This window comes from Grampus griseus, assembly GCF_964374135.1.
Source record: "Grampus griseus genome assembly, chromosome: 4".
Classification (NCBI taxonomy): domain Eukaryota; kingdom Metazoa; phylum Chordata; class Mammalia; order Artiodactyla; family Delphinidae; genus Grampus; species Grampus griseus.
The window spans coordinates 5,654,122-5,681,414 of NC_138997.1; the positions used below are offsets into that span (position 1 = coordinate 5,654,122).

Sequence of the window (27,293 nt, forward strand, 5' to 3'; positions counted from 1 at the left end):
AGTCTCATAGCTATGAATTGTCTACACATTGAAAACTTTTAGTACACAATTATCACCAAAGTTAATGTGGTCTCCTTCCCCGAAGGCCCCAGCAACCCCGCAGACATGTCCGTGACTTGTTTCTGTGCCCTTTCAGTCTCGAATTATCCTGCTGAGTCAGATAACTGGAGAACAAATTAGCACCAACTGCAGAGGAAATTTTTCTGATACAAAAATCTGACCTTAAACCCCCCAAGCCCTGAATATCCTCTGTCAGAATGCTAACAGTTCACCAGATTTGCACTGAAGAGTCTAAAGTTTCACGCTCTCACTCATGTTTCCTCCACAATTCTTGTCTTACCGAGAGTAGGGATAGGACTCAATTGGTTTGTCAGTTTTTTGACCAGGATAAGTCATTATTCAGTTGAAAGAAGGGGGAGGGGAAAATCTAACTGTATTCTGGAACAGCATTCAAACCCATGGATACTTGTGCATTGTTCTTCCCAGCCCTTTGCTCGTTTTATCACCCTATATCCAATTGGACAGTATGAATAAAGTACGAATAAAGGTTATAAAGTATGAATAAAGTATGAATAAAGGTTATGTTTTGAGGGTAGGTGACACACACACACACGTAATTCACAGCAGGAGGAGATATAGTTGGATGTAATCAAGTCTTTCTCTGGAGTGACTGACCTGCATGCTTTTAAATGATCAGACCCATCACGGTAGGTGGCAGGAGGCTTCTGAAGGAATCCTGCATCCTCCACAGGCTTGCCATCTTCTTTGACTGCCAGCATTTCAGTGCTGGAATCTGTCTCTGAAAACATGCTCTTGATTGTTTCATTTTGCCCAGGCCTGTGCAAGAGCCGAGGATCCCTGTGGTGGTACCTGCCTCTGCTTTCCTCATCCTTCCCTGACGGTCTCTTAATGTCAGAGGACCGTCTTGGCAGGGAAACACTGCATCCTTGGTATGTTGTGCCTTTTCCTCTGTGGAGATTTAAAGAGTAGCTCTCACACTCGGTCAGCTCCGGGTGCTTTTTATCTTTGGATCCTAAATGTACTGGATGGATTTCATTAGGAGCGGAAGACTCATCCAAGCTTCCACTTGGTTTCTTATTTCTCCTTCTCCGAGACAGGCGGAATTTCACTTGGGCTCTTCGTTTTGCCTGAATCCAGTGACTCTCATCGGTGGACGATGAATCTGAAGAATCTGTGTCAGTCTCACTCCATCGGTGGCTGGGGATTTGGAGGTGAAAATCCTTTCTTCTCCCTTTCACTTGTTCTTCTGTGTGCTCGTACCTCAGAGCAGCCCTCCTCTTCCTCCTAGGCCTCTGTTTTACTGATTTCTTACCAGACTCCTTCCTAGCAGGGCTCAGCACCACGACAGGGGTGCTTTGCTCAAATGAGGCTTCTGACATGTCATGTAAGATGGCAGATCTAGACAAAGCAGCAGGCGAAGGATGGAGAATGGGAATGGAGAGGAAAGCCATGGGAAAACAGAGAGAGAGAGCGATGAAAATGACAGCACGGACGCAAAGTTGGTAAATAAAGATCAAATGAGGGAAATGCACTAAGGGAGAAAAATTAGGCTGGTATAAATTATCCACGGACAATGTAAGGCAGAGGCAAGAGTCACACAGTCTCAGCAAACACAGCAAGAGTACAAAGCACTGGTCTAAAAACACACCAAATGGGATCATTTGCTGGGCACTTACCTGCAGATGTCCTGAGTGGATGGACAGACAGACAACCTTGACTGGCTCCTGGGAGCTGTCCCTGTGGTCGGGCTGCTCGCCTGGAGAAACAAGTTAGATAATTTGGCATCTTGGTTAAGGTAATACATGGTCGATATCTTGCTTTTTTTCCACATATTTAAAAAATTACAACAAATGTGGCTGCCGGTCATGTTGCTCGTAAGGCAGCTCACAGGATATAGGAAGTCGGAGGGCCGGTTTTGCAAAAGTAAAACTGATTTGAGGAACTTGGAACAGCTGAGATGCTGTACCACTTTGCTGTTTCTTCATTTGTGAGAGAGGAAGATGATTCCAGAAGTTTCTATTCTATTTACTGTAAACTTTTGAGGGGAATGGTTCAATTTGCCTTGGGAACAAATAGGCAACCCTTGAATAGCCTATGATAGAAAGGACACAATGTCTATTATGTGACCAGGATGATAATAATCCGGGAAGCTTCAATAATCAAATAGCCCTTAGATTGCTAGATACTGCCTGGGGTTAACATTGTCACTTTAAGGCCCCATGAGATGATATATTTAAAAACACTTCATAATATTTAAAAGTCTGCAGTGATTATTATTATTTCATCATTGACACTAATAAAATCTATCCATTGCAACATTACTGAACCTTCATATCTTTTAACCTAAGATAAGAGAGCCTGGAATTATGCAGATTGTTGGCACAAATTTGAGTCCATTTCATGAAACTCCTATCTTTGAAACACAACATTTTCTTCACTATTTTGACTTATTTAACTGTTGTATTTAGTACAGACAATAATGACAAATCAAAAGCTAGACTGTGTTGAGAATTTACTGTGCGTAAGGCACGGTGCTGTGGTTTATCTACTGTCCCTTTAATCCTTACAATAATCTCACAAAACAGAAATACTAATAACTAACAGTTTTGAGGGAATATTATGTGCCAATCACTGTTCTAAGTAATTTTCATATGTTCATTCATCAATACTCACAAGAAACACATGTGGCACATACTAGAATTATTTCCATGTTACAGATGAGGAAACTGAGAAATTGGTGCTGCTCTGTGCTAGTAGCTGGTAGAGCAGGGCTTTGGGTTAGAAATCCTGCTCCTCTATCTGCTCTCATTCCCAGCTAGAAAGGCACCCCTCTCCTTTACATAGAGGTAACTGAGGGAGTCCCAGGTCCAGATTTAGGCCATTCTGACTGCACAGATGAAGTTGCCACCAAGAAAATAATAGTAAAGGTAGAAAGATTAACCCCAAATTTCAAAATAGTTCTAAAACTCTCCATATTAAAGATATATACATAGAAATCAACTACAAGAAAAAACTGCAAAAAAAATTTTAAAAAACACCTAAACATGTGGAGGCTACACAGTATGCTACTAAACAACCAAGGTATCACTGAAGAACTCAAAGAGGAAATAAAAAATACCTGGAGACAAATGAATATGGAAACACAATCATCCAAAATCTCTGGGACTCAGCAAAAGCAGTTCTAAGAGGAAAGTTTATAGCAATACAAGCCTACCTCGGGAAACAAGAAAAATCTCAAGTAAACAACTTATCCTTGGGCTTCCCTGGTGGTGCAGTGGTTGAGAGTCTACCTGCCGATGCAGGGGACACGGGTTCGTGCCCCAGACCGGGAAGATCCCACGTGCCGCGGGGCGGCTGGGCCCATGAGCCATGGCCGCTGAGCCTGCGTGTCTGGAGCCTGTGCTCCGCAACGGGAGAGTGAGAGGCCCACGTATTGCCAAAAAAACAAAACAAAAACAAACAAAAAAACCACAACTTATCCTTATACCTAAAGGAACTAGATAAAGAAGAACAAACAAAAGCCAAAGTTAGTAGAAGGAAAGATATAATAAAGATCAGAGCAGAAATAAACAAACTAGAGACTAAAAAAAAAAAAGAAAGAAAAAAATACAAAAGATCAATGAAACTAACAGCTGGTTCTTTGGAAAGATAAGCATAATTGATAAACCTTTAGCCAGACTCATCAAGAAAAACAGAGAGAGGGCCCAAATCAATAAAACCAGAAATGGAAAAGGTAAATTACAACCAACCCCACAAAAATACAGAAGAGCGTAAGAGACTACTATGAACAACTATATGCCATGAAAATGGACAACCTAGAAGAAATGGGCAAATTCTTAGAAATGTACAATCTCCCAAGACTGAACCAGGAAGAAATAGATAATATGAATAGACCGATTACCAGTAATGAAATTGAATCCATAGTTAAAAAACTCCCAACAAACAAAAGTTGAAGATCAGATGGCTTCACAGGTGAATTCTACCAAACATTTAGAGAAGAGTTAATACCTATCCTTCTCAAACTATTCCAAAGAAATTGCAGGGGAGGGAGCACTTCCAAACTCTTTCCATGAGTTCAGCCTCACCCCGATACCTAAACCAGACAAAGATATCACACAAAAAAGAAAATTCAGGCCAATATCACTGATGAGCACAGATGCAAAAATCCTCAGCAACAATACTAGCAAACTGAATCCAACAGTACATTAAAAGAATCATACACCATGATCAAGTGGGATTTGTCCCACAGATGCAAGGATTTTTCAATATCTGCAAATCAATCAATGTGATACACCACATTAACAAATTGAAGAAAAACCATATGATCACATCAATAGATGCAGAAAAGCTTTTGACAAAATTCAACATCCATTTATGACAAAAACTCTCCAGAAAATGGGCATAAATGGGAATATACCTCGACATAATGAAGGCCATATATGACAAACCCATAGCTAACATCACACTCGATGGTGAAAAGCTGAAAGCATTTCCTCTAAGATCAGTAACAAGACAAGGATGTCCACTCTTGTTATGTTTATTTAACATAGCTTTGGAAGTCCTAGCTTCTGCAATCAGAGAAAAAAATAATAAAAGGAATCCAAATTGAAAAGAAAGAAGTAATGCTGTCACTGTTTGCAAATGACATAATACCATACATAGAAGATCCTAAAGACAACACCAGAAAACTAACAGAGCTAATCAATGAATTCAGTAAAGTTTCAGGATACAAAATTAATATACAGAAATCTGTTGCATTTCTGTATTAATAATGAAATATCAGAAGGAGAAATTAAGGAAACAATCCCATTTACCATCACCTCGAAAAGAATAAAAACTGGAATAAAACTACCTAGGAATAAAGCTACCTAAGGATGTAAAAGACCTGTACTTGGAAAACGATAAGACACTAATGAAAGAAATTGAGGACGACACAAACAGATGAAAGATATACCACGTTCATGTACTGGAAGAATTAATATTGTTAAGATGACCATACTACCCAAGGCAATCTACAGATTCAGTGAAACCCCTATCAAAATACCAAGGGTATTTTTCACAGAACAGGGACAAATAACTTTAAAATGTGTGTGGAAACACAAAAGATCCCCTATAGCCAATAATATCTTCAGAAAGAAGAACAGAGCTGGAGGAGTTAGGTTTCCTGACTTCAGACTATACTACAAAGCTACAGTAATCAAAACAGTATGGTACTGGTACAAAAACAGAAAAATAGATCAATGGAATAGAACAGAGAGTCCAGAAATAAACCCATGCACTTATGATCAATTAACCTATGACAAAAGAGTCAAGAATATACAGTGGAGAAAAGACAGTCTCTTCAATAAGTGGTACTGGGAAAACTGGACAGATACATATAAAGAATGAAATTAGAACATTTCCTCACACCATATACAAAAAAAAAAAAAAAAAAACACAAAAAACTCCCAAAAAACCCTCAAAATGGATTAAAGGCCCAAACGTATGATGTATCTCCTAAAGCAAAGGAAATAAAAGCAAAAATAAACAAATGGGACCTAATTAAACTTAAAAGCTTTTGCAGAGCAAAGGAAACCATAAGCAAACAAAAATACAACCTACTGAATTGGAGAAAATATTTGCAAATGATATGACAGATAAGGGGTTGATATGAAACATATAAACAGCTCATGCAACTCAACATCAAAAAACAAACAACCTGATTATAAAAATGGAAAGAGGACCTGAATAGACATTTTTCTAAAGAGGACATTCAGATGGCCAAGAGACACATGAAAAGATGCTCAACATCACTAACCATCAGGGAAATGCAAATCAAAACTGCAATGGTATAGCACCTCACACATAGCAAGACGACTATCATCAAAAAGAAAACAAAAGGCAAGTTTTGGAGAGGATGTGGAGAAAAGGGAACACTCCTACACATTGCAGCCATTGTGGAAAACTGTATGAAGGTTTCTCAAAACACTAAAAATAGAATTACCACACATGACAGAGCAATTTCACTCTTGGGCATACATCTGAAAAAAACAAAAACACTAATTCGAAAAGATACAGTGTTCACAGCAGCATTACTTACAATTGCCAAGATATGGAAGCAACCTAAGTGTCCATCAACAGATGAATGGATAAAGAAGATAATATTCAATGGAATATTAGTCATAAAAAAAGAAAATTTGCCATTTGCAGAAACATGGATGGACTTGGAGGGTATTACGCTATGTGAAATAAGTCAGACAGAGAAAGATAAATACTGTATGATATCATTTCTATGCAGAATCTGAAAAATAACACAAAATTTTTTTATTGTCATATTTTTTTATATGGTGAATATAACAAAAAAGAAACAGACTCAGATATAAAAAACAAACCAGTGGTTACCAGTGGGGAGAGGGAACAGGCGAGGGACAAGATAGGGGCAGGGGATTAATAGGTACAAACTACTATGTATAAAGTAAGTACGCTACAAGGATATATTCCACAATGCAGGGAATACAGCCAATATTTTATAATAACTATAAATGGAGTGTAACTTTTAAAAATTGTGAATCACTACGTTGTACACCTGTAACTTACACAATATTGTACATCAAATATACTTCAATTTACAAAAAGCTAAAAAAAAAAGATAAAGGTAAATGCAGATGATTGTGGAATCCAGAGGAAAAGAAACTAATTCTAACTCAAAAGGTTAAGAAAACTTCAAGAGGAGGTACGGAAGGCTGAATAATACACCCCTTCACCCCAGCCAAGATGCCAACTTCTTAATCCCTGGAATTTGTGAATCTGTATCCTTACATTACAAAAGGGACTTTGCAGAGGTGATTAAGTTAAGGGCCTTGAGATGGGGAGATGGTCCTGCATTATCCAGGTGGGCCAGGTGTAATCAGGAGGATGCTTCTAAGAGTGAGGCAATAGAGTTAGGGTCAGAGAGAGAAGACATAAGGATGGGAGCAGAGGTTGGAGAGAGGGGGAGATGCTACATTTCTGCATTTGAAGATAAAGCGAGGGGGCTCTGAGTGAAGGAATGCAGGCAGCCTCTAGAAGCTAGAAAAGGCTACAAAATGAGCTCTCCCTAGAGGGTCCAGAAAAATGCAGTCTTGCTGATATCTGGATTGTAGCCCAGTGACACCCATGTTTGACTTCTGACCTCTAGAACTATAAGATGATACGTTTGTGTTGTTTTAAGACAAGTTTGTGGTAATTTGTTATAGCGGTCACAGGAAACTGATATAGGAGGTAACATTTTAGCTAAGCTTAAAAGGAAAGGAGGAGTTATTAAAGAAGAGATTAAAAATATTCTGGGCAGAGGAAGCAGTGTCCTGACAGGGAAGGATGGCATCCTCAATGTGTTCTAACAAACTGATCTACATTTGTGCACTTCTTTTTAAAAAATTTATTTTACTGAAGTATAGTTGACTTATAGTGTCAATTTCTGCTGCACAGCAAAGTGATTCAGATATACATATATATTCTTTTTTATGTTCTTTTCCATTATGATTTATTGCAGGGTATGGAATATAGTTCCCTGTGCTATATGGTAGGACCTTGTTGTTTATCCATCCTATAATAGTTTGCATCTGCTAATCCCAAACTCCGAATCCTTCCCTCCTTCACCCCCCTCTCCTTTGTCAACCACAGGTCTGTTCTCTATGTCTGAGTCTGTTTCTGTTTCATAGATAAGTTCATTTCTGTCATATTGGAGATTCCACATACATGTGATATTATATGGTATTTGTCTTTCTCTTTCAGACTTCACTTAGTATGATAATCTCTAGGTCCACCCATGTTGCTGCAAATGGCATTATTTCATTCTTTTTTATGCCTGAGCAGTATTCCACTGTATATATGTACCACATCTTCTTGATCCAATCATCTGTCGATGGACATTTAGGTTGTTTCCATGTCTTGGCTACTGTGAATAGTGCTGCTATGAACATAGGGGTGCATGTACCTTTTTGAATTAGCATTTTGCCTGGATATATGCCCAGGAGTGGGATTGCTGGATCATACAGTAACTCTATTTTTAGATTTTGAAGAACTTCCATACTGTTTTCCCTAGTGGCTGCACCAATTTACATTCTTACCAACAACGCAGGAGGGTTCCCTTTTCTCCACACCCTCTCCAGCATTTGTTATTTGTAACATCTGCCCCCTTCTGACTTTTAACTTTCTGAGTCTTTTCTGTCAACCCATGAACACTGTGTATTTTTAAAGTCTTTGAACATCATCTTTGGACACCAGTCCGTGTTCGATTATCTCCTTCAATATTTGTATTAAAACTCACTTATTTCAAGTTTTCTAATGTAGATCAACTTCATATCTACCCATCGAAAGCATAGCCAGTTTTTGTAAAAATAGAAGCATTTCTGTACTCGACGCAGTGAGCAGTAAGATTTGTTAGATTGTGTACTGTTTATTTCATGTACACCCATTGAGGTTCATAGGAAGTTGTGCATACAGCAGGCACTGAATAAAAGCCACATGTGCGAAGTTTGCTCCTCATTCTGTTTTTAAAAAAGCAATGCACCAAATGTAAAATAGATAGCTAGTGGGCAGCAGCCGCATAGCCCAGGTAGATCAGCTCGGTGCTTTGTGATCACCTAGATGGGTGGGATAGGGAGGGTGGGAGGGAGGTACAAGAGGGAGGGGATATGGGGATATATGTATACATGTAGCTGATTCACTTTGTTATACAGCAGAAACTAACACACCATTGTAAAGCAATTACACTCCAATAAAGATGTTAAAAAAAAAAAAAGCAATGCAGCCCCAAAATGACCTTCAATCACTGATGATGTGACTATGAATGTGAACCACAATATGATGAGCATCATAATGGGTATCCATGGCTACTTAATGGTGTGTTAAAACCAATTCCACGAAGTTGCACAGGCAAAGGTGCTGCAATAGACATCATCATGATAAAATAAAATTTATAACCTCACAGGTCTGGGCAAATGCATGTTCTGCAATGGGAAGGTGATTTATCAATTAATAATAACACAGAACATTAAAAAACATGCAGCTTTCCTTTGGAGAGAGTTTTGGTCCACCATGACACTAAATCAAATAACATTTATATCTATAACCCTGAAGGATTTTGAAGGGAACTGAAACTGTTCCTTGCTGCCGCTCAAGAGTCTTCAAGTAGCTCACATCCGGTGTTAGTCTATACATATTGAGCGGGTAGTTGGGCTACTGCTGGAGCAGATGCTGCCAGTGCCTCCCTGGACCTTCGCCCTACCCTGAGTTCACTTGCCTGTGGACTGGTCCCCACTTGATTTCTCTGCCTGGGTCTTTCCTGGTACCACGTGCACATGCTGGGCTGCACACAGGCACAGCCTGAAGTGTGGGATAAGTTAACCCCCTGGGGACAGTTCTTGGGTTGGAGTCAGTAGATAAGTGCCCTGGCTTATTCCATCTTCCCAGGGGCAGTTCTGAGAGGTGGCTACCAGAGTTTCTCAAAAGGTCCTGAGCTGGATCAAGGCCCATTTGTTCACAGGTCATCAACACACTCTTTATTGGCATTTCCCCTTTCTCTGTCTTACTTTTTTCATGCCTTGTGTGCTTCCCAGAAAAACTACCTGCACCTGACAAAGACAGCATCTAAATTGACTGGAATCTATTTGACCAGCTGATGGATATGAAATTAATCTTAGCTTGTGTCACTTTTGATTCATTTGCTCAGCAAACATGAATAAAGATCTATCATGTAATCAACACAATGCTGAGTTCTGGGAATAAAGAAATGGATGGCATCCTGACAGGGCTTCTTGTTTAGTGGAGAAGAGGTGTAAGTGAACAGGCAATTTTAATACAGTCTAGAGTATCCTGATAGTATAGTAGTGGGAGTTCCGATGAAGGAAGGGCACCTAATGGAGGGTGGAGCAGAGATTTAAAGGAAGTGTCCCAGAGAAGAGAAAACCTCAACTCAAAAGTGTGGTGTGGGTCATGTGGGTGAGGACTGTCCAGACGGGGAGAAGAGTGTGTCAGAGTAGACTGGGGAGACCATGGCTTGTTATGGGAACCACAGAGACTCTGGTAATGGCTGGAGGGAAGGTGGTGAGGAAGATAGGAAGTGATACAAAGTCAGGAAAAAGAAGTGGATGGAGGTTTTATATGCCACATTGAAAAGCGTTGGTTGTATACCCAAATAAATGGAAAGTCACTGAGACAATCAGAAGCAAATGGAAATGATTAAATTTGGGCACCAGAAAGCTCACTTTGCCAGCTGAGCATTGGAAGGTCCAGAACTAACTATAAATAGAGAGAATTAGGATTGTTATATCCAGGATACAGCAGGGAAGGATGAAAGGAAAAGTTTAAGCAATACCATCCCAACTGGTTGTTTTATTTTTAAATATGATAAAAATCATTTGAAAGATCAGCTGAAAAAAAGTAACATGGGGAAATATCTAGGAAAATTCTTTAATAAGAGCTAAGTGAAATCAGAGTACTTTTACCAAATACCAAACATAGTGTGAAGATTCAGAAATAAGAATATTTGGGTGGCAAAGATACATCATTAAAATAGAAATTTATTTATCTATATATCTATCTTTCTATGCCGTAGTACATAACAAAGTTGCATTTCAACTTTTCGGTGGGAAAAGACTAGGTTATTAAATAAATAGCATGGGCAGAATTACAGGGGAAGATGGCGAAAGAGTAAGACGCGGAGATCACCTTCCTCCCCACAGATACATCAGAAATACATCTACACATGGAAAAACTCCTACAAAACACCTACTAAACGCTGGCAGAAGACCTCAGACCTCCCAAACGGCAAGAAACTCCCCCACGTACCTGGGTAAGGCAAAAGAAAAAAGAAAAAACACAGACAAAGGAATAGGGATGGGGGCTGCGCCAGTGGGAGGGAGCTGTGAAGGAGGAAAGCTTTCCACACATTAGGAGTCCCTTCGCGGGCGGAGACTGCGGGTGTTGGAGGTGGGGAGCTTCGGCGCCACGGAGGAGAACACAGCAACAGGGGTGCGGAGGGCAAAGCGGAGAGATTCCCGCACAGAGGATCTGTGCCGACCGGCACTCACCAGCCAGAGACGCTTGTCTGCTCACCCGCCGGGGCGGGCGGGGGCTGGGAGCTGAGGCTCAGGCTTCGGTCGGAGCGCCTGGAGAGGACTGGGGTTGGCGGCGTGAACACAGCCTGCAGGGGGTTTGTGCGCCACGGCTAGCCGGGAGGGAGTCCAGGGAAAACTCTGGAGCTGCCAAAGAGGCAAGAGACTTTTTCTTACCTCTTTGTTTCCTGGTGCGCCAGGAGAGGGGATTAAGAGCGCTGCTTAAAGGAGCTCCAGAGACGGGCGCGAGCCGCGGCTAACAGCGCGGACCCCAGAGACGGGCATGAGACGCTAAGGCTGCTGCTGCCGCCACCAAGAAGCCTGTGTGCGAGCACAGGTCACTCTCCACACCCCTCTTCCGAGGAGCCTGTGCAGCCCGCCACTGCCAGGGTCCCGGGATCCAGGGACAACTTCCCTGGGAGAACACACGACGCGCTTTACACTGGTGCAACGTCACGCCGGCTGGCGCCTCACGCTCGTGCAACGTCACGCCGGCCGCCGCCTCACGCTCGTGCAACGTCATGCCGGCCTCTGCCGCCGCAGGCCCGCCCCGCACTCCGTGCCCCTCCCTCCCCACCGGCCTGAGTGAGCCAGAGCCGCCAATCAGCGGCTCCTTTAACCCCGTCCTGTCTGAGCGAAGAACAGACGCCCTCAGGCGACCTACACTCAGAGGCGGGGCCAAATCCAAAGCTGAGCCCCGGCAGCTGTGCAAACAAAGAAGAGAAAGGGAAATCTCTCCCAGCAGCCTCAGGAGCAGCGGATTAAATCTCCACAATCAACTTGATGCACCTGCATCTGTGGAATACCTGAATAGACAACGAATCATCCCAAATTGAGGAGGTGGACTTCGAGAGCAAGATTTATGATTTTTTCCCCTTTTCCTCTTTTTGTGTGTATGTATATGCTACTGTGTGAGATTTTGTCTGTATAGCTTTGCTTCCACTATTTGTCCTAGGGTTCTATCCGTCCGTTTTTTGTTTATAAAATTTTTTTCTTAATTATTTTAATAACATTTTTTGTTTTTGTTGTTTTTTTGTTTCTTGCGGTACGCGGGCCTCTCACTGTTGTGGCCTCTCCCGCTGTGGAGCACAGGCTCCGGACGCGCAGGCTCAGCGGCCATGGCTCACGGGCCCAGCCGCTTCGCGGCATGTGGGATCTTCCCGGACCGGGGCACGAACCCGTGTCCCCTGCATCGGCAGGCGGACTCCCAACCGCTGCACCACCAGGGAAGCCCTTAATAACTTTATTTTATTTTATCTTATTTTATTTAATCTTTCTTTCCCTCCCTCCCTCTCTCTCTCTTTCTTTCTTCTTTTTCTCCCTTTTATTCTGAGCCGTGTGGATGAAAGGCTCTTGGTGCTGCAACCAGGAGTCAGTGGCTGCCTCTGAGGAGAGAGAGCCAACTTCAGGACACTGGTCCACAAGAGACCTCCCAGCTTCACATAATATCAAACGGCAAAAATCTCCCAGAGATCTCCATCTCAACACCAGCACTCAGCTTCACTCAACGACCAGCAAGCTAAGGTGCTGGATATCCTATGCCAAACAAATAGCAAGACAGGAACACAACCCCACCCATTAGCAGAGAGGCTGCCTAAAATCATAATAGGTCCACAGACACCCCAAAACACACCACCAGACGTGGACCTGCCCACCAGAAAGACAAGATCCAGCCTCATCCACCAGAACACAGGCACTAGTCCCCTCCACCAGGAAGCCTACACAACCCACTGAACCAACCTTAGCCACTGGGGACAGACACCAAAAACAATGGGAACTACGAACCTGCAGCCTGCAAAAAGGAGACCCCAAACACAGTAAGATAAGCAAAATGAGAAGACAGAAAAACACACAGCAGATGAAGGAGCAAGATAAAAACCCACCAGACCTAACAAATAAAGAGGAAATAGGCAGTCTACCTGAGAAAGAATTCAGAATAATGATAGTAAAGATGATCCAAAATCTTGGAAATAGAATAGACAAAACACATGAAACATTTACCAAAGACCTAGAATAACTAAAGATGAAACAAGCAACGATGAACAACACAATAAATGAAATTAAAAATACTCTAGATGGGATCAATAGCAGAATAACTGAGGCAGAAGAATGGATAAGTGACCCGGAAGATAAAATAGTGGAAATAACTACTGCAGAGCAGAATAAACATAAAAGAATGAAAAGAACTGAGGACAGTCTCAGAGACCTCTGGGACAACATTAAACGCACCAACATTCGAATTATAGGGGTTCCAGAAGAAGAAGAGAAAAAGAAAGGGACTGAGAAAATATTTTAAGAGATTATACTTGAAAACTTCCCTAATATGGGAAAGGAAATAGTTAATGAAGTCCAGGAAGCACAGGAAGTCCCATACAGGATAAATCCAAGGAGAAACAGGCCAAGACACATATTAATCAAACTGTCAAAAATTAAATACAAAGAAAATATATTAAAAGCAGCAAGGGAAAAACAACAAATAACACACAGGGAATCCCCATAAGGTTAACAGCTGATCTTTCAGCAGAAACGCTGCAAGCCAGAAGGGACTGGCAGGACATATTTAAAGTGATGAAGGAGAAAAACCTGCAACCAAGATTACTCTACCCAGCAAGGATCTCATTCACATTTGATGGAGAAATTAAAACCTTTACAGACAAGCAAAAGCTGAGAGAGTTCAACACCACCAAAACAGCTTTACAACAAATACTAAAGGAACTTCTCTAGGGAAGAAACACAAAAGAAGGAAAAGACCTACAATAACGAACCCAAAACAATTAAGAAAATGGGAATAGGAACGTACATATCGATAATTACCTTAAATGTAAATGGACTAAAGGCTCCCACCAAAAGACACAGATTGGCTGAATGGATACAAAAACAAGATACATATATATGCTGTCTACAAGAGACCCACTTCAGACCTAGAGACACATACAGACTGAAGGGGGATGGAAAAAGATATTCCATGCAAATGGAAACCAAAAGAAAGCTACAGTAGCAATTCTCATATCAGACAAAATAGACTTTAAAATAAAGACTATTAGAAGAGACAAAGAAGGACACTACATAATGATCAAGGGATCGATCCAAGAAGAAGATATAACAATTGTAAATATTTTTGCCCCCAACATAGGAGCACCTCAATACATAAGGCAAATACTAACAGCCATAAAAGGGGAAATTGACAGTAACATATACATAGTAGGGGACTTTAACACCCCACTTTCACCAATGGACAGATCATCCAAAGTGAAAATAAATAAGGAAGCACAAGCTTTAAATAATACATTAAACAAGATGGACTTAATTGATATTTATAGGACATTCCATCCAAAAACAACAGAATACACATTTTTCTCAAGTGCTCATGGAACATTCTCCAGGAAAGATCATATCTTGGGTCACAAATCAAGCCTTGGTAAATTTAAGAAAATTGTATCAAGTATCTTTTCCGACCACAATGCTATAAGACTAGATATCAATTACAGGAAAAGATCTGTAAAAAATACAAACACATGGAGGCTAAACAATACACTACTTAATAATGAAGTGATCACTGAAGAAATCAAAGAGGAAATCAAAAAATACCTAAAACAAATGATAATGGAGACATAACGACCCAAAACCTGTGGGATGCAGCAAAAGCAGTTCTAAGAGGGAAGTTTATAGCAGTACAATTCTACCTTAAAAAACAGGAAACATCTCGAATATACAACCTAACCTTGCACTTAAAGCAATTAGAGAAAGAAGAACAAAAAAACCCCAAAGTTAGCAGAAGGAAAGAAATCATAAAAATCAGATCAGAAATAAATGAAAATGAAATGAAGGAAACGATAGCAAAGATCAATAAAACTAAAAGCTGGTTCTTTGAGAAGATAAACAAAATTGATAAACCATTAGCCATACTCATCAAGAAAAAAAGGGAGAAGACTCAAATCAATAGAATTAGAAATGAAAAAGGAGAAGTAACAACTGACACTACAGAAATACAAAAGATCATGAGAGATTACTACCAGTAACTCTATACCAATAAAATGGACAACCTGGAAGAAATGGACAAATTCTTAGAAATGCACAACCTGTCAAGACTGAATCAGGAAGAAATAGGAAATATGAACAGACCAATCACAAGCACTGAAATTGAAAATGTGATTAAAAATCTTCCAACAAATAAAAGTCCAGGACCAGATGGCTTCACAGGCGAATTCTATCAAACATTTAGAGAAAAGCTAACACCTATCATTCTCATACTCTTCCAAAATATAGCAGAGGGAGGAACACTCCTAAACTAATTCTACGAGGCCACCATCACCCTGATACCAAAACCAGACAAGGATGTCACAGAGAAAGAAAACTACAGGCCAATATCACTGATGAACATAGATGCAAAAATCCTCAACAAAAACTAGCAAACAGAATCCAACAGCACATTAAAAGGATCATACACCATGATCAAGTGGGGTTTATTCCAGGAATGCAAGGATTCTTCAGTATATGTAAATCAATCAACGTGATACACCATATTAACAAATTGAAGGAGAAAAACCCTATGATCATCTCAATAGATGCAGAGAAAGCTTTCGATAAAATTCAACACCGATTTATGATAAAAACCCTGCAGAAAGTAGGCATAGAGGGAACTTTCCTCAACATAATAAAGGCCATATATGACAAACCCACAGCCAACATCGTTCTCAATGGTGAAAAACTGAAAGCACTTCCACTAAGATTAGGAACAAGAAAAGGTTGCCCACTCTCACCACTATTATTCAACATAGTTTTGGAAGTTTTAGCCACAGCAATCAGAGAAGAAAAGGAAATAAAAGGAATCCAAATCGGAAAAGAAGAAGTAAAGCTCTCACTATTTGCAGATGACATGATACTATACATAGAGAATCCTAAAGATGCTACCAGAAAACTACTAGAGCTAATCAATGAATTTGGTAAAGTTGCAGGATACAAAATTAATGCACAGAAATCTCTGGCATTTCTATACACTAATGATGAAAAATCTGAAAGTGAAATCATGAAAACACTCCCATCTATCACTGCACCAAAAAGAATAAAATATCTATGAATAAACCTACCTAAGGAGACAAAAGACCTGTATGCAGAAAATTATAAGACATTGATGAAAGAAATTAAAGATGATACAAATAGATGGAGAGATATACCATGTTCTTGGATTGGAAGAATCAACATTGTGAAAATGACTCTACTACCCAAAGCAATCTACAGATTCAATGCAATCCCTATCAAACTACCACTGGCATTTTTCAGAGAACTAGAACAAAAACTTTCACAATTTGTATGGAAACACAAAAGACCCCGAATAGCCAAAGCAATCTTGAGAACGAAAAACGGAGCTGGAGGAATCAGGCTCCCTGACTTCAGACTATACTATAAAGCTACTGTAATCAAGGCAGTATGGTACTGGCACAAAAACAGAAAGATAGATCAATGGAACAGGATAGAAATCCCAGAGATAAACCCACGCACATATGGTCACCTTATCTTTGATAAAGGAGGCAGGAATGTACAGTGGAGAAAGCACAGCCTCTTCATTAAGTGGTACTGGGGAAACTGGACAGGTACATGTAAAAGAATGAAATTAGATCACTCCCTAACACCATACATAAAAATAAGCTCAAAATGGTTTAAAGACCTAAATGTAAGGCCAGAAACTATCAAACTCTTAGAGGAAAACATAGGCTGAACACTCTATTACATAAATCACAGCAAGATCCTTTAAGACCCACCTGCTAGAGAAATGGAAATAAAAACAAAAATAAACAAATGGGACCTAATGAAACTTAAAAGCTTTTGCACAGCAAAGGAAACCATAAACAAGACCAAAAGACAAATCTCAGAATGGGGGAAAATATTTGCAAATGAAGCAACTGACACAGGATTAATCTCCAAAATTTATAAGCAGCTCATGCAGCTCAATAACAAAAAAACAAACAACCCAATCCAAAAATGGGCAGAAGACCTAAATAGACATTTCTCCAAAGAAGATATACAGACTGCCAACAAACACATGAAAGAATGCTCAACATTATTAATCATTAGAGAAATGCAAATCAAAACTACAATGAGATATCATTTCACACCAGTCAGAATGGCCATCATCAAAAAATCTAGAAACAATACATGCTGGAGAGGGTGTGGAGAAAAGGGAACGCTCTTGCACTGTTGGTGGTAATGTGAATTGGTACAGCCACTATGGAGAACAGTATGGAGGTTCCTTAAAACACTACAAATAGAACTACCATATGACCCAGCAATCCCACGACTGGGCATATACCCTGAGAAAACCATAATTCAAAAAGAGTCATGTACCAAAATGTTCATTGCAGCTCTATTTACAATAGCCTGGAGATGGAAACAACCTAAGTGTCCATCATTGGATGAATGGATAAAGAAGATGTGGCACATATATACAATGGAACATTACTCAGCCATAAAAGGAAATGAAATTGAGCTATTTGTAATGAGGTGGATGGACCTAGAGTCTGTCATACAGAGTGAAGTAAGTCAGAAAGAGAAAGACAAGTACCATATCCTAACACATATATATGGAACTTAGGGGAAAAAAAATGTCATGAAGAACCTAGGGGTAAGACAGGAATAAAGACACAGACCTACTAGAGAATGGACTTGAGGATATGGGGAGGGGGAAGGGTAAGCTGTGACAAAGTGAGAGAGTAGCATGGACATATATACACTACCAAACGTAAAATAGATAGGTAGTGGGAAGCACGGACATAGCACAGGGAGATCAGCTCGGTACTTTGTGACCAGCTAGAGGGGTGGGATAGGGAGGGTGGGAGAGAGGGAGACGCAAGAGGGAAGCTATATGGGAAAATATGCATATGTATAACTGATTCAGTTTGTTATAAAGCAGAAACTAACACACCATTGTAAAGCAATTATACTCCAATAAAGATGTAAAATAAATAAATAGCATGGGCGAAAAAGACTCTAGTCATTTAAAGCCTGATCCCTTCCTTACCATTTACACTGAAGTTTATGTGAATGAAAGACATAAATGTAGTAAAATAAACAATAAAAGTATGAGAAGGAAACATAACTGATATGATAGAATATTGTGGAAGGGAATATCTCTCTTAGGATGATATGGAACAAAAATTTCATACAGGAAAAGACAAGTAATCATAATAATTTTAAAAATTGAAACTTCTAATGTATAAAAAGGAAGCACATATACCTACACACCCATACTACCCCAGACAAAAGTCAAAGCCATAAATAATGCCATATTTCATAACATATATGATAGCCAAATAGCTAATTTTCCTAGTATTCAGAGCTCTTCTACAGATCAAGAAAAATAAAATTGATTGCTCTTAGAGGCAAAGGAGTAAAACAGGTAGGTGACAGAGAAGGAATTCCACATTTGCAGAAGAAATTCCAAAAGCCTTGTGTAAAAAGATGGTCGATCTCAATAAGCAAAGAAATGCTGATTCTGCTAACAATGGCATTCACTTTCACTTATAAGATCAGCACTTTCAAAAAAAATTGATAATACCCAGTGTACCTGAGGTGAGGGGACCAAGCATCGCTATGCATTGTTGAACTAATCATATATTGGCATGACTAATTTGGAGGGCAATTTGGTAAACTATTAAAATAGAAATTGTCTATGTTACTCAAGTCAGAAATTTTACTCATAGGAATCAACTTTGATAAAATACTTGCACAACTGGCCAAAGATATGTTCATTATAACAAGAAATTGGAAACAACACAAATGTTATTTAAAATGAAATACATAAGCCATTAAAAGAATGAGATGCACACACATACAAACACACACACAGACATGTGAAGGATACATTTTTAAGTGAAAAGCTAAGTTTCAACATTTTATATAGTGGGATCTCATTTGGGTAGATAACACTTTCATGATGTATGTTATCATATGACTAGGACACATTCAGAGGAGTACACATCCAGCCACCAACAGTGATTATCTTCGTAAGGCAGGATTATAACAAATCTTTATTCTTCAGGTTAAATATATCTATAATATTTAAAATCTTTAATTTTAATAAAAGTGAAAAGAACTTTTAAATCATATTAATGATGATGTGATAAATCACAACCATTAAAATCAAGAATCAAGATTTGTGGGTGTTTTCCTCCAATATTTAAGTGATAAAGTCATTGCTTATTTAGCCTTTCTGAGCTCCACTTTGCTCCTTCAATTAAATGGAGTCAAGACACCATCTACATAAAAGGATTGTTAGGAAGAGAACATGAAATCATTGATCAGATAACTGCTTTTTGAGCGTCTAAGAGTTATAATAGGACACGGATTTTGAAACATTAGAATTTTTTTCTCTCTACATATAACTCAGTGATATCCCCTCTTTCAGAAAGAAGACATGTAACAACAGTCTTAATTCAATGGTTCTCAATCCTGGCTAAAATTTAGAACCACCAGGGAAGTTTTAAGAAAAAATACCTCCTTCCTGTGCCTAATTCCAGAATCTCTGAGGAATGGGGATGAGGGCATAGGACCTGACCATCAGTCTTAAAGCTGTGACTCCATGTATATCCGAAGTTAAAGCTTAGGTCAAAGGGGACACTAATCTACCTTAAATTTCATATTAGATTTTCCCCCTGAGACTCCGGGGGTAATATTCTTGAAATCCTGATTTTTTTTTTTTTTTTTGAGAGAGTGAAAATATTTTCTGAATTCCCAAATCAGACTTTTATATATCTAGAAGAGATCTTGGACTTTGGTCATAACTTTACTACAACCTATAGTGTAGGGAGATAAGGGGAAGGACTTAAAGGAAATTTACAGTTCGCAGAAATAGGAATCACGCTCTGCTTACCACTACTTGTGCTGAAGGGCAGGACAGGGACAGAAGACCAGGGATGACATTCCAGTGTGTCTCCCTCCCCATTTATCCCCCAACAGTACAATTTGGGGAGACGTGTGAGGACAGAGCAGGGTACGTGGCAGGCTCGCCAGGATAGGCTTGGGGGAACACCTAGAGCGTGACAGCTCTTCCCTTCCTGGAAAGACTTGTCTTTCAGATCAGTTTCTGGGTGGCCACGGGCGGTGCCTAGCCTGGCACCTGCTCCGGAGGTGGAGCGACTGAGGGTGGGCCTGAGCAGCTCCCCTAGCTCCGCGTGGTGTGGGCCAAGCATCCGGAGGCCTTGTGCTTCTGCAAGTGTGTGAGATGGCCAGCCTGGGGGGTGGTAAGCGAGGGTCACCAGAGTTAAAGCTAACATGACGTCACACCAGAAGGCACAGAAAAGACTACCCAGGCAAGAGGCCTGGCAAGGGTGGTGAAAACCCAGACTGGCTGGAGGGTCAGCGTCATGCTCGACTGTAATACAGAGCTGGTCACCAGGTCCACCAGCCAGGGGTTGGTGCTTTAGCAACAGGGCTGGTAAAGACCTGTAGGATAAAGGTCTAAACAGAAGCCCCTGTCCCCGTCTATTCCGAAAACTGAAGGGAAAAGAGGAGAAACTTTAAAAGTCTGAATGTGGTTAAGCTCTGAATGGGTAGAGACTGAGGTCTTTTTTTGAAAAAAAATCCAACATCTCCCATATCAGAGGTAAAAGGGCTTAAGAGGAAGATAGGGAGACTGAAGTTACTTTCAGAGTCACATGTTTTTTTCCCTATCTTGTGCAAAAATTTACCACACTACACACTGAGGGCCATGTGGGATCCCTAAGAAACTGGGTAGCACACATCCACACCATTGGCTGATTACAAAACCTGGATGTTTTGATAGAAGAAAGTAATCTTGAAGCTGAGTCTATAATCCCGTGAATTAAAACTGGTGCCTAAAAGGGGAAGCAGGCCAGACATAAAGCGTAGAAAAGAGCAGGGTGGCAAGTTGTCTCAGTGCTCCTTTTGGGACACTAAGTCTTGCAAGGAAGCAAACATCTTTTCAAAAGGGGAAAATCAAATCTACCCTTGGCAATTCATACCATTCGGAGAGAGGCTTAGAGCAGGGCTAGATCTGCAGGTCAAAAAGAGAAGCTGCAACCAGTGGTGCAGAACCTAGCCTGCCCTGAAAGGCCCTGGAAGGCCAGAGAGTGGAGCTGCAGGGGTCTGCAGAGGCCAGACTGAGCCAGCCTGTATGTCCTATTGGAAACAGAGATAGGGCACTGACTGTCAGCAGGGAGGTCATGGCCGGGAATCTCGTTTAAAGCACCAGCTTGTGTTACCCGCCAGTTCTCAAAGGCCATCCACTCCCATTGATATAGATTAGATCCAAGGTAAGCCTCGGCAGCAGTCAAGACCAGGGACCGGGAGATGATAAGTCTGATTCTGAGAGCAAGGATCGTCTCCTGGGGGATGCACAGGGACCATACTGTGAAGGAGTTGAGGACTCATCCTGGTACCCAGGCAATCTAGTAAGATGCAGGCATTCTGGGAGTGGATGGAGAAGCAGACTCAGACAGGTGTCTCTTGTCCCCTGTATCATACCCCTTCTGTCTACGTCCAATGGCTGCAGCCCTGGTGAACACTCCTTGTGAGAGTCAGCTGGTCTCATAGTGACAGTGACCCACCTCAAGTGAGTGCCACATTGTTTGTACTTCCAACTCCTAATTCCATGGGAACCCACTTGGCCTTACATAATCCTCAAGGCAAGGGAGTTCCTAAGTCCAGGAGTAGCCCTCAAAGACACAGGGGCCAGGAGCTTGTGGATAAATGACCCACCCTCCTATCCCTCATGTAGAAAATTCTGAGAGACATTTTGGATATTTCTCAGGAGTCCCATTAGAATCAGGCCCCCATAAGTGACTTCAAAATGCACCCTTAACTTGACTTTTTATCTGTCTTTGTTTTCTGCACCTTAATCCCTCATTTACGATTTCTGGGATGACCTCTGAAATATACCACCTGCACCAAAAGTCTATTGTCGCCACTACTGCTTTGAGGGGAGCCCAAACTGAGTCATAGCTGGTATCAGAAAGAGTGCTGGAAAGCAGACCCACGTAGAATTTAGGAGCTGGGTCACTCATGGCTCGACATAACAGGGAACCCTTTGCTGGTGGCAGGCAGGGCGGTGATAATGCCTAGCGAGCTGTAGCATCGCTATTCCTGGGCTGGCCGAGGTGCAGGTGGTGGAAAGCACGCAGGAGCTCTAGCATTTGTACAGGAAGCACCAATGGTAATTACAAGGACACGTAGTTGCCTGGCTCGGTTTCCCGCCCTGGCAGCTTCTATGAAAGAGAGTGGTCAGTTCAGCTTGGTCAGAGGTGCCTTGTGTATATCCCCAAGGGTAGAGATGGTACCGAGGCAGCCCTCAACCCAGAGGGGGCAGCAGCCGGAGGAAAAGTGCACCAGCCCCCAATAATTCAGGTGGTCAATTCTTGGCAATATTCTTTTTTTTGGGAAGTCTTGGACACTAGTTTTATTTTGTTCTGGGAGATTTTAAAAGCAAACAATTCTCTGGATGCCTAAAAGTAACGCCTAGGTTTCTGTTTTTAGGTATTTAAGCTGGACATAGAAAACAAACTTACGGTTACCAAATGGGAAACGGGGGGAGGGATAAATTAAGAGTTTGGAGGTTTCCCTGGTGGCGCAGTGGTTGAGAGTCCACCTGCTGATGCAGGGGACGCGGGTTCGTGCCCTGGTCTGGGAAGATCCCACATGCCGCGGAGCGGCTGGGCCCGTGAGCCATGGCCGCTGAGCCCATGCGTCCAGAGCCTGTGCTCCGCAATGGGAGAGGCCACAGCAGTGAGAGGCCCACGTACCGCAAAAAAAAGAAAAGAGTTTGGGATTAGCAGACACACACTACTATATACAAAATAGATAACCAACAAGGACCTATTGTATAGCACCAGAAACTATACACAATATTTTTTAATAACCTATAAGGGAAAAGAATCTGAAAAAGAATATATATATGTACGTATGAATATATATCTAAATCACTTTGCTGTACACCTGAAACTAACACAACATTGTAAATCAACTATACTTCAATAAAAAAAATGAAGATCAGGCAGGAGTCAGGCAGATAGCAGTCTTTTGAAAAACCACAGCACTTGTCAGATGCATTTGTATAGGTAGTAGTGACAATGGTAATTATCGCAACACTAGTAATAATCAGAAATAGTAAATATTGGTGATCATTTACTAAACCCTTATAATGTACTTTACTTATATATATCCAACATATACAACCTTGGAAACTAGGGATTATTATTATTATACCCATTTAACAGATGCAAAAACCAAGTCTGAAGAATTTGCAGGATTTGGCGACATGGTTTACGTTTCATAGGAGATCCTAGGGATTCAAACCCATCACTCCACCAGTGGCCTCTTTACACCCTTCTATCGGCTTCTCCCCCTTTTCTGTCTTACTCCCTTTCTCCCTCACTCCTGCTGCCTAGGGAACACTTCCCATACAGGGTACCCACACAAGTCCTTGTCCCGGGTCCTGCTTGTGTGAGAACAACTCAGACCCTGGAGCTCTAGGGTGGGCTGTACCTCAGGTAAATGGTTTGGCTGTCGCCTTCGCACCCGCTGGCCTGGACCACTTCCCACACTCCTGCTGCTGCGTGTATTCTCCACTGCCCAAGCCCTCAGAGACTTGCAGGTCTGCTGCCCAATCTAAGTCTCTCTGCAAGAAGATCAAGTTCCAGATCCTGGCCCTTCCCTTTCCCTGGTGCAGTTAACTGTCCAGAGAGAAGAAAAATATTCTTCTCATAATTCTCACTGCCTCCCGTTCTTCTCCATTTTGGTCTGTATTCCATGAGCTTTGAGATGTATCTTCTTAAGGGAGATTCCCCAGTCATTTCCTTTGTCTTATCAAAAGGCTTCAATGGTTCTTGACTGTCTAATAAATTAAACACAAAGAGACCAGTTTTGGGGATTTTAGGGCCTTTGGGTTCTGCATCCCATCTACTTTTCTGGTATTAAACATCAGTCAGTCCTCTTCATTCCCAGATTCCAGCAAAACCAAGCTTATTTGTTATTATCAAATATGTCCTGTACTTTTATTCCTATGCCTTTCTCCATAGAGAAAAGAGCAAAAGCAAAGGCTTGGAATTTTCCTCAAGGCCCAGTTAATTTTCCCAGCTCTATGCCAGCCATTTCCTTTGAACTCCAAGAGCCCTTCTTCTCTTATGGTATCCACCTTGCTCCAGCATTTATTTTATCAACCATGTTCCTGTCTAACCATTTCCAAACTGTCATAATGTTCTATGGTTCATCTTCTGTACCAGATTGAGAAAACAAGACACATCTTCCTCATTTTGGGGATCTTCACAGTGTCCTCTATGTAGCAAGTATCTAATAAAGAGTTGTGGGGTTGAACTGAACTTGGTAATAGTTGCATTGAGGTGAACTGAGCTTGGGAGTAGTTGGACAGAGTTGAATTGACCTTGGTAAATCTCGTCCTGACTGTGGTGGAGATACAGATGACAATCGCATTACAGTGAACCAAGAAGAAAGGGCTTCCACTCTCTGTAAAAGAGGCATTTCTGCTCTGTAACAAAGTAAATGAACTGAGCCCTAAGTTTTATATATTTCTTGAGATCCCTTCCATGGACTTCGGGGTTAAAAAGTATATCAAATGCAAGATGCATGCTTTGTTTTCTTTTAATGATAGAGATTTCTAGTTAGGAAATGACATAACTATACTGTGTAGAGAAGAGAATGTCTTCCAACAATTTTTAAGCAGGCAGGGTCTGTTTAAAAAGAAGACATGGTAATTGAGGATAAAACTGAATTAAAATCTTTTAAATGCGTGGCCCTATTCAGCATCAATGAATTGTTTTAATTAGCTAGTTGGTACATTATGAGAACTTGGTAATTTGTTCATCCCTTTAATAGGTACAGAAAGAAATGTATTTGGGGAGGGAAAAATAACAATTGGCTGGATGAACAAAATAATATGTCCTTTGAAATGAACCATTCGTTGTAATGGATGTTTATTTCAGATGATTACATTGTACAATGCATTCAAATGGGAAAAACAAACAGGAGACCAGCTGCACTAATTTTATCAAAGTTATTTATATCAGCAGTATAATTAAAGGCAGTAATTTCAAATTAGGTTTTCTGAGAATCCATTTATAGGCAATACAAGACAACTCGTCTCTATGGCATCCAGGCCATGATTGTGCTCTGGGGGCAGTGTTAACTATTGCCAGTTGGCCTTGGCATTTTGAAAATTAATTATTGTTTCGAAAGACGCTAAAGCTGTCGCTTCCTGCTGCTCTGACCCCCTCAGAGCCACTCCGCTGGGAGAACCCGATGGATAATTTACGGATGTGACAAAGAATGATCATGCATAACCATTTACAAATGGCTTCTCCTATTTAGTAATACATTAATAATACCCTGTCAGGAATGATTCTAGAACTTCCGACGGGAAGTGCTGTTGCAGGAGCTGCTTTTTAAAAAAGCCTCTGTTAATTTCAGCAGTAGTTCATGAGTAGCGTGTTCAAGACTTAAGAATTAGAGGAAATATTAAACTGGCTCTAGGGAGTACAAACTGAAAGACTCCTTTTGGTTGTGAAATGATATTTAATGACTATAAATAAATAAATTTAGAGAATATTTTCATGCAATCTCAGCACTAGGGGGAACTTTATAAAGGTGACCCAATTTAATCCCCACAGGACACTATTTATTCTCTTTATAACATTCTCAGTAGCTGATCACTCAGGCCCTGCTTGGCCAGTAACAAAATTTACTGTCTCCTGAGAAAGCGTCTTGCATTTCTCTAACTGTATCATCTGACTGTATCATCCTAGTATCACACTGAAGTCAGTTTCTCTGCAGTTTCCAGCACTAATTCTAGTTTTACCTTCCAAAGCCAAGTAAAAATTGCTTACTCTCTGAGTCTCTCTTCTATATCAGGGCCCTTTACTACTCACTGATCTTCATATATACCGTATTCTTGCACACCATCCTTGGTCCTCTTATGCAAGTTTATTAGAGTATACATGTGCAGTTTTATATGTAATCTTGGAGTATACATTTGGAGCAGTGAGTAATTCATTTTATTGGAAACAGGATGCTGGTGATACATCTTGTAAAGGAAGATTTTAGACAATGATGGGATTTCAATGTCGGGTTAAGTAGTGTTCTACATTATCTGATATGCAATCAGTGAAGGTTCTGATTAGGAGATAAAGATGATGATAACTCTTAAAAAATTAGCCTGTTGAAAACTGAAATTAAAAAAATTCTATTTACAACAGCACCAAAACCATAAAATAGCTACAAAGTCATCAATGGAACAGAATAGAGAGTCCAAAAATAGACTCACAAACACGATCAACTGACTTATGTCAAAGGTGCTAAGGCAATTCAATGAAGAAAGGAACATCTTTCAAACAAACAGTGCTGGAACAAATAGGCATCCACATGTAAGAAATGAATCTCAGTCCTTACCTTACAACCGGTTAGAAAATTACTTAAAATGATTTGATAATTTAAAAAAATCTAAAACTATGCCACTCTGAGAAGAAATATATGAGAACATCTTTGTGACCTAAAAGTAGGGAACGATTTTCTAGATGAGACACAAAAAGCAACAAATCATAAAATAAATTTTTGGTAAATCAGACTTTATATAAACGAAAACTTTTGTTCTCAGAAAGGCATTATAATGAGAGATAAAATGCAAGGTGTATATTGGATAAAAATGTGTAAAGAATTCTTAGACTCTTATAGCTCAAAAATAAACAGACACCCAATAAAGACGGGTTAAAGATTTGAGCAGCTACTTAAAAAAAAGAATATATGAGTTTCCAATAAACATTTGAAAAGGTTCTTCTAAATCATTAGTCATCAGTGAAATGCAAATTAAAGCCACAATGACATACCGCTACATACCCATTAGAAGGGCTACAATTAAAACTACTGACAATATCAAGGACTGGCAGGGATGCAAAGCAACAGGAAGTTTTGTACATTTCTGGAGGAAATGTAAAAAGGAAAATCGTTTGGCAGTCTCATAAAAAGTTAAATATGACCTAGCCATTCTACTTCTATGTATTTACCCCAGAGAAATGAAATCCCATGTCCACTCACACCAAGACTTATATATGAATGTTTATAGCAGCTTTATTCACAACAGGCCCAAACTGTAAACTATCCAAATCTCCATTAATAGGTGAATAGATAAACAAAATGTGATATATTCATGCCTTAGAATAGTACTCAGTAATAAAAAGG

The 27,293-nt window shown here is 40.4% G+C and overlaps 1 protein-coding gene across 4 annotated transcripts in view; it reads right to left on the reverse strand.

Annotated features, from left to right (window-relative positions):
• MARCHF1 (membrane associated ring-CH-type finger 1) overlaps positions 1 to 27,293 on the reverse strand; it is a gene marked incomplete at both ends in the record, with an annotated part of 462,063 nt that overhangs the window by 84,245 nt on the left and 350,525 nt on the right. For 2 of the 4 annotated variants that reach the window (XM_082652934.1, XM_082652933.1), the window contains 2 exons: positions 676 to 1,419; positions 1,698 to 1,777. In XM_082652934.1, coding sequence (XP_082509060.1) covers positions 676 to 1,419; positions 1,698 to 1,777 — 824 coding nt within the window. The remainder of the gene's footprint in view (positions 1 to 675; positions 1,420 to 1,697; positions 1,778 to 27,293) is intronic. The other 2 variants (XM_082652936.1, XM_082652935.1) reach the window with 1 other exon arrangement.